Source organism: Bos indicus x Bos taurus, chromosome 17, assembly GCF_003369695.1.
Source record: "Bos indicus x Bos taurus breed Angus x Brahman F1 hybrid chromosome 17, Bos_hybrid_MaternalHap_v2.0, whole genome shotgun sequence".
Classification (NCBI taxonomy): Eukaryota; Metazoa; Chordata; class Mammalia; order Artiodactyla; family Bovidae; genus Bos; species Bos indicus x Bos taurus.
In genome coordinates, this window is record NC_040092.1 from 14,845,266 (window position 1) to 14,859,801 (window position 14,536).

At 51.3% G+C, this 14,536-nt stretch overlaps 1 protein-coding gene and 1 long non-coding RNA gene across 5 annotated transcripts in view; one reads left to right on the forward strand and one right to left on the reverse strand.

Moving 5' to 3' along the window:
- The window catches only part of TESC (tescalcin), a 64,406-nt gene extending 53,220 nt beyond the window's left edge, over positions 1 to 11,186 (reverse strand). The window contains exon 1 of one of the 4 annotated variants that reach the window (XM_027566704.1): positions 10,998 to 11,186. In XM_027566704.1, coding sequence (XP_027422505.1) covers positions 10,998 to 11,055 — 58 coding nt within the window. In that variant the 5' untranslated portion in view covers positions 11,056 to 11,186. The remainder of the gene's footprint in view (positions 1 to 10,997) is intronic. The other 3 variants (XM_027566705.1, XM_027566703.1, XM_027566707.1) reach the window with 3 other exon arrangements.
- Positions 11,187 to 11,289: 103 nt separating this feature from the next.
- On the forward strand, positions 11,290 to 14,277 carry LOC113907490. Its single transcript, XR_003515213.1, has 2 exons — positions 11,290 to 11,384; positions 13,279 to 14,277. It is a non-coding gene; the product is annotated as an uncharacterized LOC113907490 (long non-coding RNA).
- The last annotated feature ends 259 nt before the right edge of the window (positions 14,278 to 14,536 follow it).

Consider the following 14,536-nt stretch of genomic DNA (forward strand, 5'->3'; position numbering starts at 1 on the left):
AAGCTAAGGAAGAAAAACAACAGGGGAGATTTGGGCACCTTTCAGAGCCTATAGGGAACTGGTTTTCAGATCTTTCCAGATCTATTTTCAGTTCCAGATTTACCAAAAGTACAAGGGTTTATTATGGTAGGACATTTAAGTAAAGAATTCCAGTTCCATCAGAACTGGTCCAATGGTTAAGACTCCATGCTTCCAATGCAGGGGGCACAGGTTTGATCCTGATTGGGGAACTAAGATCCCACATGCCACAGACAAAAAAATAAAAAAAATATACAAAAAGAGAAAAAAAAAAAAGAACTCTAGTTCCTTCTACAAAGAGCTAACACAGACTCTCTATTCCATTACAAACCCATGAAGCACTGGATTAAATTAGAAAAAAATTTAAGATATCACTAAGCTGGGAAATCTTCAGGTACTAGAAGCAAGGAGGAAACTCAGTCGCAGTAAGACAGGTGGCCCAGGGGTACCAGAACAATTCCAGGCTCTAACAGCTAAGTGTGAGGCTTCTAGCCCACTGAGTAGCAGCAGTGGCCTGGGGTCTGTATGAGTTAGAAGCGAGACTCCTAACAAAGGCTAGAGCACAAAAGGCTGCCTCCCCATGTAAGGTGGGACAGAAAAATGTTCCCACTGGCCCAGAGAACCAACAGGGAAGCTGACTCTGCCGAAGAGGTGGGATGGTGCAGAGGGGGGAGGAGGACTCTGTGACGAATCAAAACTGTGGGCCTGCGACATGCATGAGAGAAAAATCCAAACCTCTGTAGTGAAGGAAAACCAAATTGAGGAATTAATGTAAATAGTGTTTCCAGACCAGTGAAAACCCTAATAAGGTATCCAGAACAACAGATGCAAAGCACTGTGAGAGCCACTTCTATAGCCCTGAGCACAGGGTACTCTCATCAGGGAGGCACTTCAGCTAAGCTCATCTCTTTGGCCTTGGCATGAATGTGGAGATGAAGGTACACAGAAAGATATGAAAACCAGGGGCAGACAGCCCAAAGATGAGCTCAGGCTCAAAAACCAAACTACGCAAGCAAACGATCAGCATTTAGGAGAATCAGCAGACACAAATAATAAATGGAATGGAACTCCAAGAAGATGAGACAGCAGAAACTATAAATTATTTCAAATAATGTGAGAACAGTGCCCTATGACAAAAGTGGTGACTCTGAAAACCATACAGAACTTACAAAATAGTTTTTTAAATTCCATAGACTTAAAAAAAAAAAAAAGCTAAGGCAGCAAAGTTGTAATAAATAAAGAGTGAATTAGAAGACAGACTTAAGTACACAGCTTAAAATACAGCACAGAGAAACAAAAAGCTATGGAATATGAAAGAAAGGTAAAGAGGCATTCAGGACAGAATGACAGGGTTCATCACCTTTCTAAAGGAATTACTGAGGAAGAAGATAAGGAGAAAGGGGAGAGAGAATATTTTCATGATGGAAGACATGAGTTGCTTTTAAATAATATAGCATAAACCATTCCCCAGCAGAATAAATTAAATTCACACCTAGACAAAAGCATAGTATATTAAAAAAAAAAAAAAAACCAACAAAGAAAAAAAACTCCCACAACAGATATTTTTAAAACACAGAGGAAAAAACAGATTTCCACAAAGGAATATCAGTCAGACAAAAGAGTTGACTTTTCAACAACAGAGAGAGACCAAAAATTTCAGTCCTGAGAGAAAACATGTAGCAATCTCAAATTTTATACCTAGCCAAATGACCATTCCTATGAAACGAAAGGAAATGTTAGTCTCTCAGTTGTGTCTGACTCTTTGCAACCCCATGGACTGTAGTCTGCCAGGCTCCTCTGTGCATGGGATTCTCCAGGCAAGAATACTGGAGAGGGTTGCCATTCTCTTCTCCAGGGGATCTTCCTGAGATCAGGGATTGAACCTGGGTCTCCTGCATTGCAGGCAAATTCTTTACTGTCCGAGTCACCAGGGAAGCCCCATGGGCTAGCCAAAAAAAAAAGACATTTTCAGACAAAGCTGACAACTCAGAGACTGACTGCAAACTCTATGGAAAGGTGTGTTACAAAGGAAGAAAACTGAATCTGTAAGGAAGAATGGTTGCAAGAATTAATAGAGACTGCGTAAAACAATAAAAATACAGGTTTTAAAAATAAAGAAAAAAAACTACAGAGTGATGCAAATTCAAGCATGCTAAGGTCCCTGAAATTAAAAGATGCTTACTCCTTGGAAGGGAAAGTTATGACCAACCTAGACAGCATATTGAAAAGCAGAGACATTACTTTGTCAACAAAGTTCCGTCTAGTCAGTGGTTTCTAGTCAAGGCTATGGTTTTTCCAGTAGTCACATACAGATGTGAGAGTTGGACTCTCACTCTCACATCTTCAGCTGAGCACTGAAGAATTGATGCTTTTGAACTGTGGTGTTGGAGAAGACTCTTGAGAGTCCCTTGGACTGCAAGGAGATCCATCCTAAAGGAGACCAGTCCATCCTAAAGGAGACCAGTCCTGGGTTTTTATTGGAAGGACTTATGTGGAAGCTGAAACTCCAATACTTTGGCCACCTGATGCAGAGAGCTGACTCATTTGAAAAGACCCTGATGCTAGGAAAGATTGAGGGCAGGAGGAGAAGGGGACGACAGAGGATGAGATGGTTGAATGGCATCACTGACTCAATGGACATGGGTTTGGGTGGACTCTGGGAGTTGGACAGGGAGGCCTGGTGTGCTGTGGTTCACGGGGTCCCAAAGAGTTGGACACGACTGAGCAACTGAACTGAACTGAAGGTCCCTGATCATCAGCACAAGGGCAAGATAATGACTAACTTGAGGCATGTCAAAGATGGCAGACATGTCAAAGATGATATGAACTTCTGAAGGAAGTTACAGAATACCCTTAAAAGGGTTATATGTGGCCAGCTTCTGAAAGGTTTACAAAAATCAAAATAATTCATACCTGCCAACAACTACTGAACACAGATGGTGTGTGAAGAGCTTTACTCAAATTCTTACTTAATCCTCACAGCAGGCTTAGGACACATTTCCATTTTACAGATGAGGAGACTGAGACTCAGGGAGGCAAGTTTTCTTGCTTAGACAGTTAAGAAGTAGTGCCGTGATTCAAACCCACACCTATCTGCTGGTAAAGGCAAACGTGGTGGGAGGCTAGTCTCTGCCCACAGGGGACTCTAGCTGAGGTCTCAGAGACACAGGAGAGGACAAGATAAGGGAAACCCTGAGAGCTACCAGGTGGGCGAGGTCTGTGAAGTGCTGGGTGCTCACTCGGGGTTCTTAGATCACTGGGACCCTGGTATTGGTACTCAGGAGGTGGAAGGGATCCCCCCGCCCTTCTCTTTCCATTGCTGTATGACTCAGTCACACCAACCCTGCTGATGTCTCCTGCCTGGCCACCGGCCCTCCATCCCAGAAGTACCTGAGCCCTGAAACTGTGCTCTCTCACCTCCCAGGGAGCTGTGCAGAGAACTGCAGGCCCACTTCTGACAGCCTACCGGTCCACAAAGCTCACAGGGCTGGGACAACAAAGGCCTTTTTGTCCTGGCCCTTAAGGTGACTGCCACCACCAGCGGAAATCACCCACTTGACCTTCTGGTTTTATGAATTAATAATAAAGCTGGCGCCGGCGACAGGATGGCTGGCAGGACCTGGGTGCCAGGTTCCTTTCCGTCACCTTGCCTGGCCTCTCCAGCCTGGGAAAAGGAGGCCTTACCTTATCTCCCCAAAGCAGTGGGTATCCCAGAGCCAAAAACACTGTGTTCCCTGGGCTTGAGATAATAGATACTAAAGTGCTTTGCAAAAGCAGCAGCATCTTATCAACACATGAGGCATTTTGTCTGTAGGATTGGGCCGTATGGCATATCTGATCAGTGATTAAGTTCCACGCTGCCTTCTGGGAACCATTAACTCACAAAAAAATTATCCTGCCAGCGTGGGGGTGGGGGAAGCGAGAAGGAAAGATGCATAAGGGATGTAATTACTACTAGTCCGTGGAGCTGGGAAGTGCTGGAGTAGATCACCAGCTGCTCTCACGCAGAGAAAACACAACTATTTCTTCTGAAACCGGTGCGAGTCTCACAGTCAGACCTGTGAGGTCTGACTCCACAGGATTTGGAGAAGGCCTCCTCTTTCTTAGCCCTTTCTACACCCCTCACAGTGCGCACCACCAAGCTTGCCCTCCCTGGAGGATAGGTAGCCTACAGTTCTAGAACTTTCCAAATCACCCAGAGCTAATCCTATCCATCTCGAGGTCCCATTTTCCCCTTGCCAACTTAGTAAACAAGTGTGTAGAACACTATTGACAAGGTTGTGGTGAGGGGCACAGTGCCCTGGTAGTCCAGTGGATAAGACTCTGCACTTCAAGTGCAGGGGGCCCCAAGTTCAATCCTTGGTCAGGCAACTAGATCATATGTTGCCTCAGCTAAGAGTTTGCATGCCACAACTAAGACCTGGAACAGCCAAATAAGCAATATCTAAAAACAAAACAAAACGAAACAAGGTCATGGGTCAGCAGTGTCACGTCTCCCAGATAAGACAGACTCAGGGACCCTCACACTGTCTACATTATGTCACGTGGGATAGGCAGTTTCTCCTTACCCCCCCAAAAAAAAGTCTGGTTTTGGATTTGGGTTCTACACACAGCATCTAAGTCATCTTTTGTAGACTGTGTTTTCCTTTTTTATAGAAGTATAACTGATTCATAGTATCAAGATCATGTTAGTTTCAGGTGTATAGCACAGCAGTTCAGTTACACATATGCATGGAAGTAACCTTGAGCCATCAGCTGCACGTCTGAGCCTCAGTGTCCTCATCTGTAAACAGGTAACAAAAGTCCCACTGGGCTCTTAGGATGGGAGGATGATGGATGGAAAGGGCCCCAGAAGGAGCAGCTATGACCTCAGCCACAGTCCAAGACCATCTGGTCAACTGCTGCATCTTTAAAGGTGTGGAACTGATGGCGTGGACAGCATGTCTCAGAACTACCACACGGGGCAGACCCCATGATCACCTTGCCCTGCTCTGCAGCTGCCACGGACACAGAACGAGCGGGCCAGCTGCACAGAGCGGGCCAGAGCAGGGGTGCTTGTGGGTGCCCAGGAATCAGTTCCCTTGTATCCAGTCCTCTCCTGCATGTTTCCACACTGTGAGCACCCAGAGGTAGGCAGAGATCCGGGCACCCCTGCCTGACCAAGGGAGAGGAGGTTACTGAGGGCTGGGGCCTCTCGGCCCTCCCTTCTGTGGTAGAGACCACTGCACCCAGGGCCCCTGAGAGCTCAGACGTCGGCGACCAGTCCTCCTACACATGTCTGTTCCTCCCTCAGCAGGAAGCCACCCTTTTTCATTTTTCTAAAAAATATTATTTAGTGCTCACTTTATCTTCACTTTTCTTTTGGGGTCTTATTTACATACAGTAGACTGCACTGTCACTGTTTTAAGAATCTCATGAAAGCTGAGGGTCCATGTCTCCCAGGGCCCCCAGGACACAATTCTGCACCCTATTTTATGGGGGTTCAGAGACTCCTCAAGGATCCCAAGTTAAAACCACAGTCTAGGACTTCCCTGGTGGCTCAGTGCTAAAGAATCCACCTGCCAATGCAGCAGACACAGGTTCTATCCTTGGTCCAGGAAGATCCTACATGCTGCAAAGCAAATAAGCTTGTGTGCCACGACTACTGAACCTGTGCTCTAGAGCTTGGAAGCCGAAACGCTGAAGCCTGAGTGCCCTAGGGCCCATGCTCTGCAACAAGAGAAGCCGCCACAGTGAGAAGCCTACACGTTACGAGTAAAGAAACGCCCACACAGCAACGAGGACCCAGCCCAGCCAAAAATAAATGAAATAAATACATTATTTTTTTTTTTAATGAAAACAAACTATAATCTACCCCAGAGAAAATGGAAAGGGAGCTGGGTGGGTCTTGTCTGGCCATTTAGCTTCACAAGCCTTGATGACAACAGGAAGAACACAGTGGTACCTGCTGGCCTGCCCTTACCCCTCAAGGCCCCTTCAGGAGGGCAGAGGAGGCGCCTGTTGCACGGGAGAAGGTGGTGAAGGGGCTGAGGCCACGGTCTGGGGCTTCTTGAAGGCTTTATAACCCAGGAGTATCGCCCAGCAGGGAGATTCTGGTGGAAAACGTACTGTGTCACCCCTAGAAGCCTGCCCAGGCCGCACAGGACTCCCTCATCTCTGGTTCCCTCCCCAAAGGATGAAGTCTGGGGGTCAGACCAGAAACTGCATCCTGCCTCTGCTTCTTAGTGGCCTGTGGCCCTGGTCTGTCATGTCTTCTCCTTGGCCTCGACTTGCCCATCTACGGAACAGGGAGGCCACAGCATCCCCGGGAGGATTCTGTGAGCTGCCGCGGGGAACATCCCAGCTCAGCCCGGCGTCTGGCAGATGACGGGCGCCTGATAAACACTAGCTCCAATCATCATGAGGTCTGAGCTCCCGATCTGTGAGATTGTTTTTTCTTCTTCCTTCTGGCAGCTTCTTGGCATCTATATAGACATGCCTGTGGAGCTGTTTTGGAGCCTGAAGGAAAAAAAAACAGACCCTTCCACCTTTCCCAGAATCCCACTCTTATTGTTTCCTTTCCAATTCCAGGAGCAGACATCGGGCGGGTGGACGGGAAGCAGGGCCACCTCCACGCCAGCTCCAGGTGGTGACGGGGGACACGCTTCAGTGAGTGTCTCCTAAGGAGCTTTTCCTCCCGTCCAGGGCCCATGTCACACCCCAGGACACACACGCTGGGCTTGACTCCACACCTGCCATGAAGAAAGGCAAGCTCACCACTCAGACACACAATGAGAATGCCTTTGCTGGGGTTTTTAATAGGAATGTTAACCATCTAGGTAGTTGGCTTTGCTGGCACAGCAAAGATGTTTGGGAGTACTTGCTTGTGTTTTAAATTGATCGACGAGGTTCTCAGAGGAAAGGAGAGGTGGGTGTGCAGACCTGAGGATGCCCTCTGTGGGCGAGCTTGCACTCAGGCCTATTTTTGGTGGGGCTGGCATGGCCCGGGCTGGCTGCTGGGGTGGTGCTAGATTTTATACCGGACACACGCTCCTGGGCAATACTGCTCGGGTTATAAAGTCCCCAGGGCCTTCACCCCCTCAACGTGAACCTCTTGTGTTCCCAGTGAGTACAAAGGTGAACAAGACACATCCTCCTCACTCTCGAGGAGCTCCAAGTTTCGAGGGGGTGGCAGGTGACAAAGCTGACAATTACAACAGGCTGTGATGCTATTATAGGAGGCAACGCAGGAGCTGCCGGAGTGCTGGGGACTGGCATTTAACACACCAAGGTTGGAAGGAGGGTAGCCAGGGAAGGCTCTCTGGGAGGAAACAATAGCTAAGCTGAGCTCTGAACCAAGAACATGAGTTTCATGAAGAGATGAGAAGAGGAGCCATGCTCCATCTTCTCCTGGGTGATGGTTACTGCCACATGCAAATGCCGAATTACCTGAAATGGAAAGAGTGCTCCAGGGCACGGGGAACAGATTGTGCAAAGGCCTGGAGGTGAGAAAAACGTATGGCAGGCTGTTCCTACCCTTTCTGGGTTCCTAGAAATCTGCAAGGCGATGACACACAGTAAAAGCACAGTAGTGGCAGGACAGTGAACCCCAGGGGTGCTGGGATCCCCTACTCCTCTGCTTATGCACTGTGGGATGGCAGGCAAGTTGCTAGAGTCCTCTGAGCCTCGGTTTCCTCATCTGAATTGGCCACAGTACCACCTTCCCTGAACGATTACTATGAGGATTCCTTGAGGGTGCGTGCAAAGGGATCAGGCTGATTCTTCCAATTAGGGACCATCTTGGTGCTCAGAGAGGCAGAGGGAACCTAGAAACCCCGTGGGAACCGCCTGTCCTCTGGCTGCCCTGGTCTGAGGCTCTGCTAACTTTCTCAGAGATGCTTCCCAAGGGTTCTGACGGGAACACTCCACCCAGCCTGCAGGATCCTGGGAGCTGATGTCCCCACACCAAGTCAGGTATTGCCACACATACATACATCATCTGGTTCAATCTATACCTCCACCCCAGGATCCAGGTGGGTGCATTAACACTCAGAGAGGTAAAACAACTTGCTTAAGGTCACACAGCTCTGAAGAAGTGGGACCAAAACTTAACTCTTACTTGTGGCTCAGAGTGACCAGGATCTATCAATGTGTTTAAAGCAAGGCTGAGAATATTAAATAATTGTGCTTGTTCTAAATGTGTGCATAGTCGCTCAGTAGTGTCTCTCTGCGACCCCATGGACTGTAACCTGCTAGGCTCCTTTGTCCATGGAATTTCCCAGGCAAGAATACTGAAGTAGGTTGTCATGCCCTCTTCCAGGGAATCTTCCCAAACCCAAGGACTGAACCCAAGTCTCCTGAGTCTCCTGCACTGGCAGGCGGATTCTTTACCACTGCGCCACGTGGCAAGCTGCTTGTTCTAAATACTTTGCATATATTCACTCATTTAATCCTTCCTAACAACTCAGAAGAAGGTATGACTTCTATTCTGACTTCACAGTGCATGAAACTGAGGCACTCAGGGCATGAATGACTTGCCCAAGTCCACATACCTAGCAAGACTCCCTAAATCAGGCTCCTGACCCAGCTTGAGCCCTACATCCGTGTCCTCATCTCAAACAAACCTCACTCATTGTCTTCACTCTGTTCCTGCCAAAGGACCTTTGCATTTGCTGCGCCCTCTGCCCCCAGTGCATTTCCCACTGGTCTTCACACAGCTTGCTCCTTCTTATTTGGGTCTGCTCCATTATCACCTCCTCTGAGAAGCCCTCCAGGTCGACCCTAAAGAAATGTTTCCTTGCCCCATCCCAGCCCTCATGCCATTGGGTTGTACCCTCTTCCCAGAACTACGGATTGATTTGTTCATACTGTGCGTTGCGTCTCCCCTCTGCAATATCAGTCTCTCAGGTCTGAATGGGTAAAAGAGCTCAGACTGTGCCAACCCTTTTCACAGAAATAGGGGAGCTTTCCACCTACTTAAAGTTCAGATAACAGAAGGCACACGTTCATCCATCCCTCTAGTCTGATCTCAGAACACCCCTTCCTGGCTCTCCTCTGTCTCCCCTCTCTCTTTGGGGTGTGAAATCCGAGTTCTGAGCAGCAAGAAGGGAAGCCATATCTGGGAAAGCAACAGAGCATGGAACACTCAGCGTCTGTCATCCCTGTAGGAGGCTGGACCCAGGAAACTGACAAGATTCCCAGCATGCTCTGCAGCCCCATCACCTGTCAAACTGCACAGGCAGATGGAATTCCCCCAGACTGCCTGGCGTGGGGGCTGCCTGCAAGGCTATAGCCAGTAGAGCCCACACTTCCTGCAGAGATCCCAGCCTCAGAGAATCCTACTTCTAGGCAGCCAGCGGGCACTCAAGAAATATAACAGAAACGAGGGAAGCCCAAGGAAGTCAGGTCATGGTCCTACCTCCTCTCTCACATGAGCCTTGGGGCTGAACTAGACTTTGTAAAACTTTCTGAAGAAATAGTCACACATGATTCAAAATGAAAATGTAAAAAAGTTAACAGTGAAAGGCTCACTCCTCCATCCCTTCTACCAAATCCCTGGTAAGTATTCATTACTCTTCCTTGATGCAAATGAAACAGTTACGAAAATATACTCTTACTTCTCTTTTAAAAAAAAAAAAAGAAAGAAAGAAAGGGGTTCTATATTATGTATATGAACCACACCTTTTTCCCCCCTCCCACAGAAGACAGCTCTATATTTGTACACAGGAAGGTGTCTGTATACATGTCTGTGTATGTATGCACCTGTATACACACACACACACACACACACACACACACATCTAATTAAGGGCTTTCTGTAATTTTCACCCAATTCTTCTGGAAAGAGGTATTTAGATTGGGGGTCAGGAGGGGTCATTTTTCAGCCCAGGCACAAATGGCTGGGCTGCTCCCTCCAGCTGATCAACCATGGACTCTGTCTGCATTAAACTCCAAGCAGGCACCAGGGGCCTGCTGCCTGGAAATAACATCTGCGGCTCCCGTTTTCATGACCATCTAGTCTACCAGATACTAGCAGAAATTCCATTCTAGAAAGAAACCGAGACTCAGAGGGGTAAAGTGACTAGCCCAAGGTCACACAGCCAGGAAGTGGAGCTGGCAGGGATCAAACACCATCTGCCCACTGTCAAAGCCAGTCTGCCCACTCACCTAGCCTTTCGTGGTCCTCAGTCCACACTCCGCTTCACAGCCCCGTAACAGAAGCAGGGGCCCAGAGGTCATGGCCTACGGTCAAGTTCCCAGCCCGGCAGGACTTGGGCAGTCAGGCGCTTCCGCCATCACTTCCCTGCGGTCAGCTCAGCCCGCAGCACGGCCTCCTGGTGCGCCCTGCCCGGGCGGACGCTGGGCGCGCAGCCTCTGCGGGGCCCGGGAGTCCGGGCGAGCTCGAGGAAGGTCCCCGAGCTCCCGCAAAGTGCTCCTCGGGCGCTGCCTCGCTTAATCCTCCCAGTTACTCATGGAGCGGGACCCACCTGAACCCATTTCACAGACGGGAGGCGCAGGGACCCGCGCAGCCGCCAAAGGTCACGCAGCCCGGCTCGTACCCAGCTGCCGCCGATTTCAAAACTTTCCTCCCCCGGCGCATCGCGAATCCATCGACTTTCAGGTGCGGGGCGCTCACAACAGCTGAGCGCGCCCGGGCGCTCGCTCTCCCGGGCGCCTGCTCTGCCCCCGGCGGGGGCAGCCAGGACCCTGCTCCCTCCCGGGTCTGCAGTCCCAGGCGAGGCTTCCCGGCCAACTCCGAGGGCGCCGGGGCACAGCGGCCCCGGCACTTACTCAGCATCGCCGTTGCCTGCAAAGCGGCCGGCGGGGAACCCATTTGAAGGAAGAGGAGACTGAGGCGCCCAGAGAGCCAGCTACTAGCCCAAGGTCACACAGAGCGGGGACCCAGAGCCGAGCGGCCGGCTGTGGGCTGGGAACCCCAGGGCCAGCCGGCCAGCGGTCCCCGCCCCTGTCCCCGCGCGCGCCCCCCGCGGGATACTCACAGCCGGTCTTGCCCTCCAGCTCCCGCACCTCCTCGGACGCGGAGTGGGCAGCGCCCATGGTGCCCGCGGCGGGGTGGGGTCCCGGGACGCTTGTCCGTCCCAGGCCCTGGGCTGGCGTCAGCTGCGCCGCGGCCGCACCGGCCTCGGGTCCAACACACCGGTCGGGACGCCAGGAACGGGTCTGAGCCGCGGGTTCCGCGTGGGGCGCGAGCGCAGCCTCTTATAGCGGCGGCGGGCGGAGCGCCACGGTCCTAGCGCGCGCCGGTTTCGCGCACGGCCGGGAGTGGGCAGCGCCCCGCCCCGGGCGGGGGACCCAGGTTCCTCAGTCCTTGCAGCCGCCGCCGTGCTCATCCCTTCTGCACCCGTGCCGGCCCTGGGAAGAAGCAGGTATGAGCAGAGTTGGGGTATACAGGTAGGAGGGATCAGAACGAATGGAGGTTCCACGCCCATGCCCACCCCCACCCCGGTTCCACTACACCTCCTCCCAATTCTCAGAAAGGAAACTCCCTGGGAACAGTGAAGAAGGACAGCGTTAATTAGCTCTACGGTGAACAGCAATAGAGATAATAAAAATAACAATCCAGCTTGAATGCACATGGAGGGGGTGCTTTGCTTAGCTTATTCCAGGAGAGCCCAACATGATGAAGTGGACACACCCACAGACAACACTAACCAGCCCTAGCCGCTCAGCCTAGTAGCTTAGGGTGGGGACCTTCTCAAACTTGAGGGTCAGGGACTCAGGCAGCGCCCAGGAGGCTGCATTTCAACCTGTCAGAGAATGCAATCCTTCTGGGAGAAGCTCTGACTTAGGCTGGCTGTAGGGAGCTGGGTTTTGTTAACCAGGCTGGGTGACCCCAGCCAGTCCCACCAGCTGTCTAACTGTGACTCCTCCTCCTTAAGATGGGGATAATAATAGTTGATGAGAACCTCCATCAGAAGGGCCTGGCCTGGGCCACAGTGCAAAGGCAGTCGCCATGGAATCATGTCCACTTTACAACAAAGGAACTGGTTCTCAGAAAGGTCACACAGCCAGGGCAGAAATCAAAGTCAGCATATTCCCTGGTCTCAAGCCCAGACCACTGCGCTCCACGGTGCCTAAAGATGTGTGTTATTAGCATGTATTTGGGGACTGTCCTGGGTGCCAGGCTCTGTTGATAGTGCTGGCTGGGGGAGACTTGAGCAGGCCCACTTACATCTATGTCACAGGAGGCTGGGGAGGGGGTGCTCAAACCAACTGCTCATACCTGCAGACCACAGGTCCAAGCTGAGGGTCACAGCTCTTTCAGAGTAGAGGAGCTGTTCAGAGTCACCAAGGAGCTACCTGAAATCTACCAGAGCAGAGAATCAGCCCCCGCCTGGTTGAAAATCCGGCTCCCCTTCACACTCTTGTTACTCACAGAGCAGGGGCTGCACCTGGAATGTGCATTTGCAAAAGCTCGGCAGGGCTGAGATCTCGCCAAGCTGGGGAAATGTTGGCTGCGGGGCATCAGCTGGTCCAAGCAAACTGGAAAGTTGCCTGGGAGGCTGCACATCAGGTCAGAAGGAATTTAGAAACCGAGGCTGGCCTCTGGAATAGGAAAGGGGTCCCGGGGAACCTTGGGAATTACCCAAAGCTGCCGGACACAGTTTTGTTCTGACTTAAAATATCTGTTCCTGGAATTTTATTCTATTGAATTATCCAGTGATTTTATGCTGGGGCTTTTTGCTGGGGAGAGAGAAAACGATGTTCTCATGCATCTCCTCCCCTTGGCACGGCTGCTCTCAGAGCTGGTACAGTGCAGGTGGGTGGGGGTGAAAGCCCTGGAACAGTGCCCAGGGGCAGGGAGGGTCACATGGCTTTGCTCTGGCCCTTGGGTGATCGCCCAGAGACCCCCCAGTGTATGGGGTGAAGGGAGGTGGTCTTTATTCCATCACCCGTCTACACGGTCAACTTCATCTCAAGCCCCGCTGGCCACTGTCAGCTCCGAGACAAGCATTTGCACTGGTCCCTTCTGCCTGAAACGCCCCTCCCTTCCCTCCTCCCATGGCGGGGGCTCCTGAATCTCAGTATAATCATCACCTCCTTGGAGAGTCCTTCTAAGGGCCCCCATCCACTGTTCTGGGTCTACTGCCAAATATGCCACCTTTACCAGCCAGCAGGAGCTGGGAGGCTGGGCTGTGATGACCATGGGAAATTTATTCCTGATGGCAGGGCTTGGAGGAGTCAAGAACTCCGGGCACCAGGGAGGCGCACTGTGCAGGTTTGCTTGCTCATTCATTTATTCACTGCCCGTTTATCCAGGGCCTGCTGTGTATAGGGGCCTGCATGGGTCCTGGAGCCACAACCAGGAACAACTGGGAGCCTTACTTCTGCTCTTGAGAGTCATGGAGGAGTGGGAGACGGACACACAGGAGGCGACAATGCAGCGGGGTAAACAGGCCCCCGGAGATCGGGATTGATCCAGCCAGAATGGCCCTGGAGAGATTGTTATACCCTAAGCTGAGCTTTGGGGAATCTGTGACTGTCCCCAACTGTGCTCCCAAAGGGACATGTCAGAGGCACATACGGCTAGACAGGTTTGGGGGCCCTGCAGTCACCCACCCTCTGCCTGGGCTTTGCCTTGTTCTCTGGCCGTGATGCCCACACACCGCAGGCTCTCTGCACACAAGCCTGCTGCACTGCTCTGGGACGTCAGGCCTTTAATTCGATCCAGCTAATGGCGTCAGGGATCCAGGAGGCCTGGACTGCTGCAGGGGGTCTGGCTGGGCTGACTGGCTCTGTTGTCTGGAGCCCTGGAAGTGGGGGCGCCCCCTGTGGCGACCTTTATCCTCCCCCTCACTCAGCGTGACCTTCTTCAGAGGGCCAGGAAAACACTTTGGTCACCAGGCAACTGCTTCTCTTCTCCCAGAGGAGCTGATTAAAAACAGCGGCGGTGAGAACAACTGGTACCTGTGAGGCCATGCCGGGCAGCCGAGCCCAGGGATGGCGAAGGCCGTCCTCATTCACGTAAGTGAAGCAGACCATTGAACCACTTGTGGGCAAGTGGCTTTGCTCCCCGGGCCTCGGCTTCCTGTCTGTAGAGTGGGATGATAACGGTGCCATCTTACGATGCTTGCGTGGAGTCATACGTGTGAAGACTGCCTGACACAGGAAGTGGCATCCGGCAGGGTGCAGGTGAGCAGGCTCTGAGGAAGCAGAGGGGAAGCTAGCCTTTACAACCTTGTCGATTGCCCTCATGTATAAATACTCCCACCACAGTCGATTTCAAGCTACCAGTAACTGAACAATGGGCTTGCAAAACTCTTGAATGTTTAATCATTTGTTCTCACAAGCTGGTCTGAGATAACTCGGTACACCACTACACAATCGGCTGTTATGATTCATATGTTCATCTGTCCATTCATTCATTCATCCATCCATTCACTCATTCACTACTGAGTGCTGGGGATTCTGATACTAGAGCGAGGTCATTGGTCTCTGACCTCCCAGTCTGGAAGGAAAGAGATAGGAACAGACCTAGATCACTAGCGGGTATCCAACACATGCCCATTCTATTGAT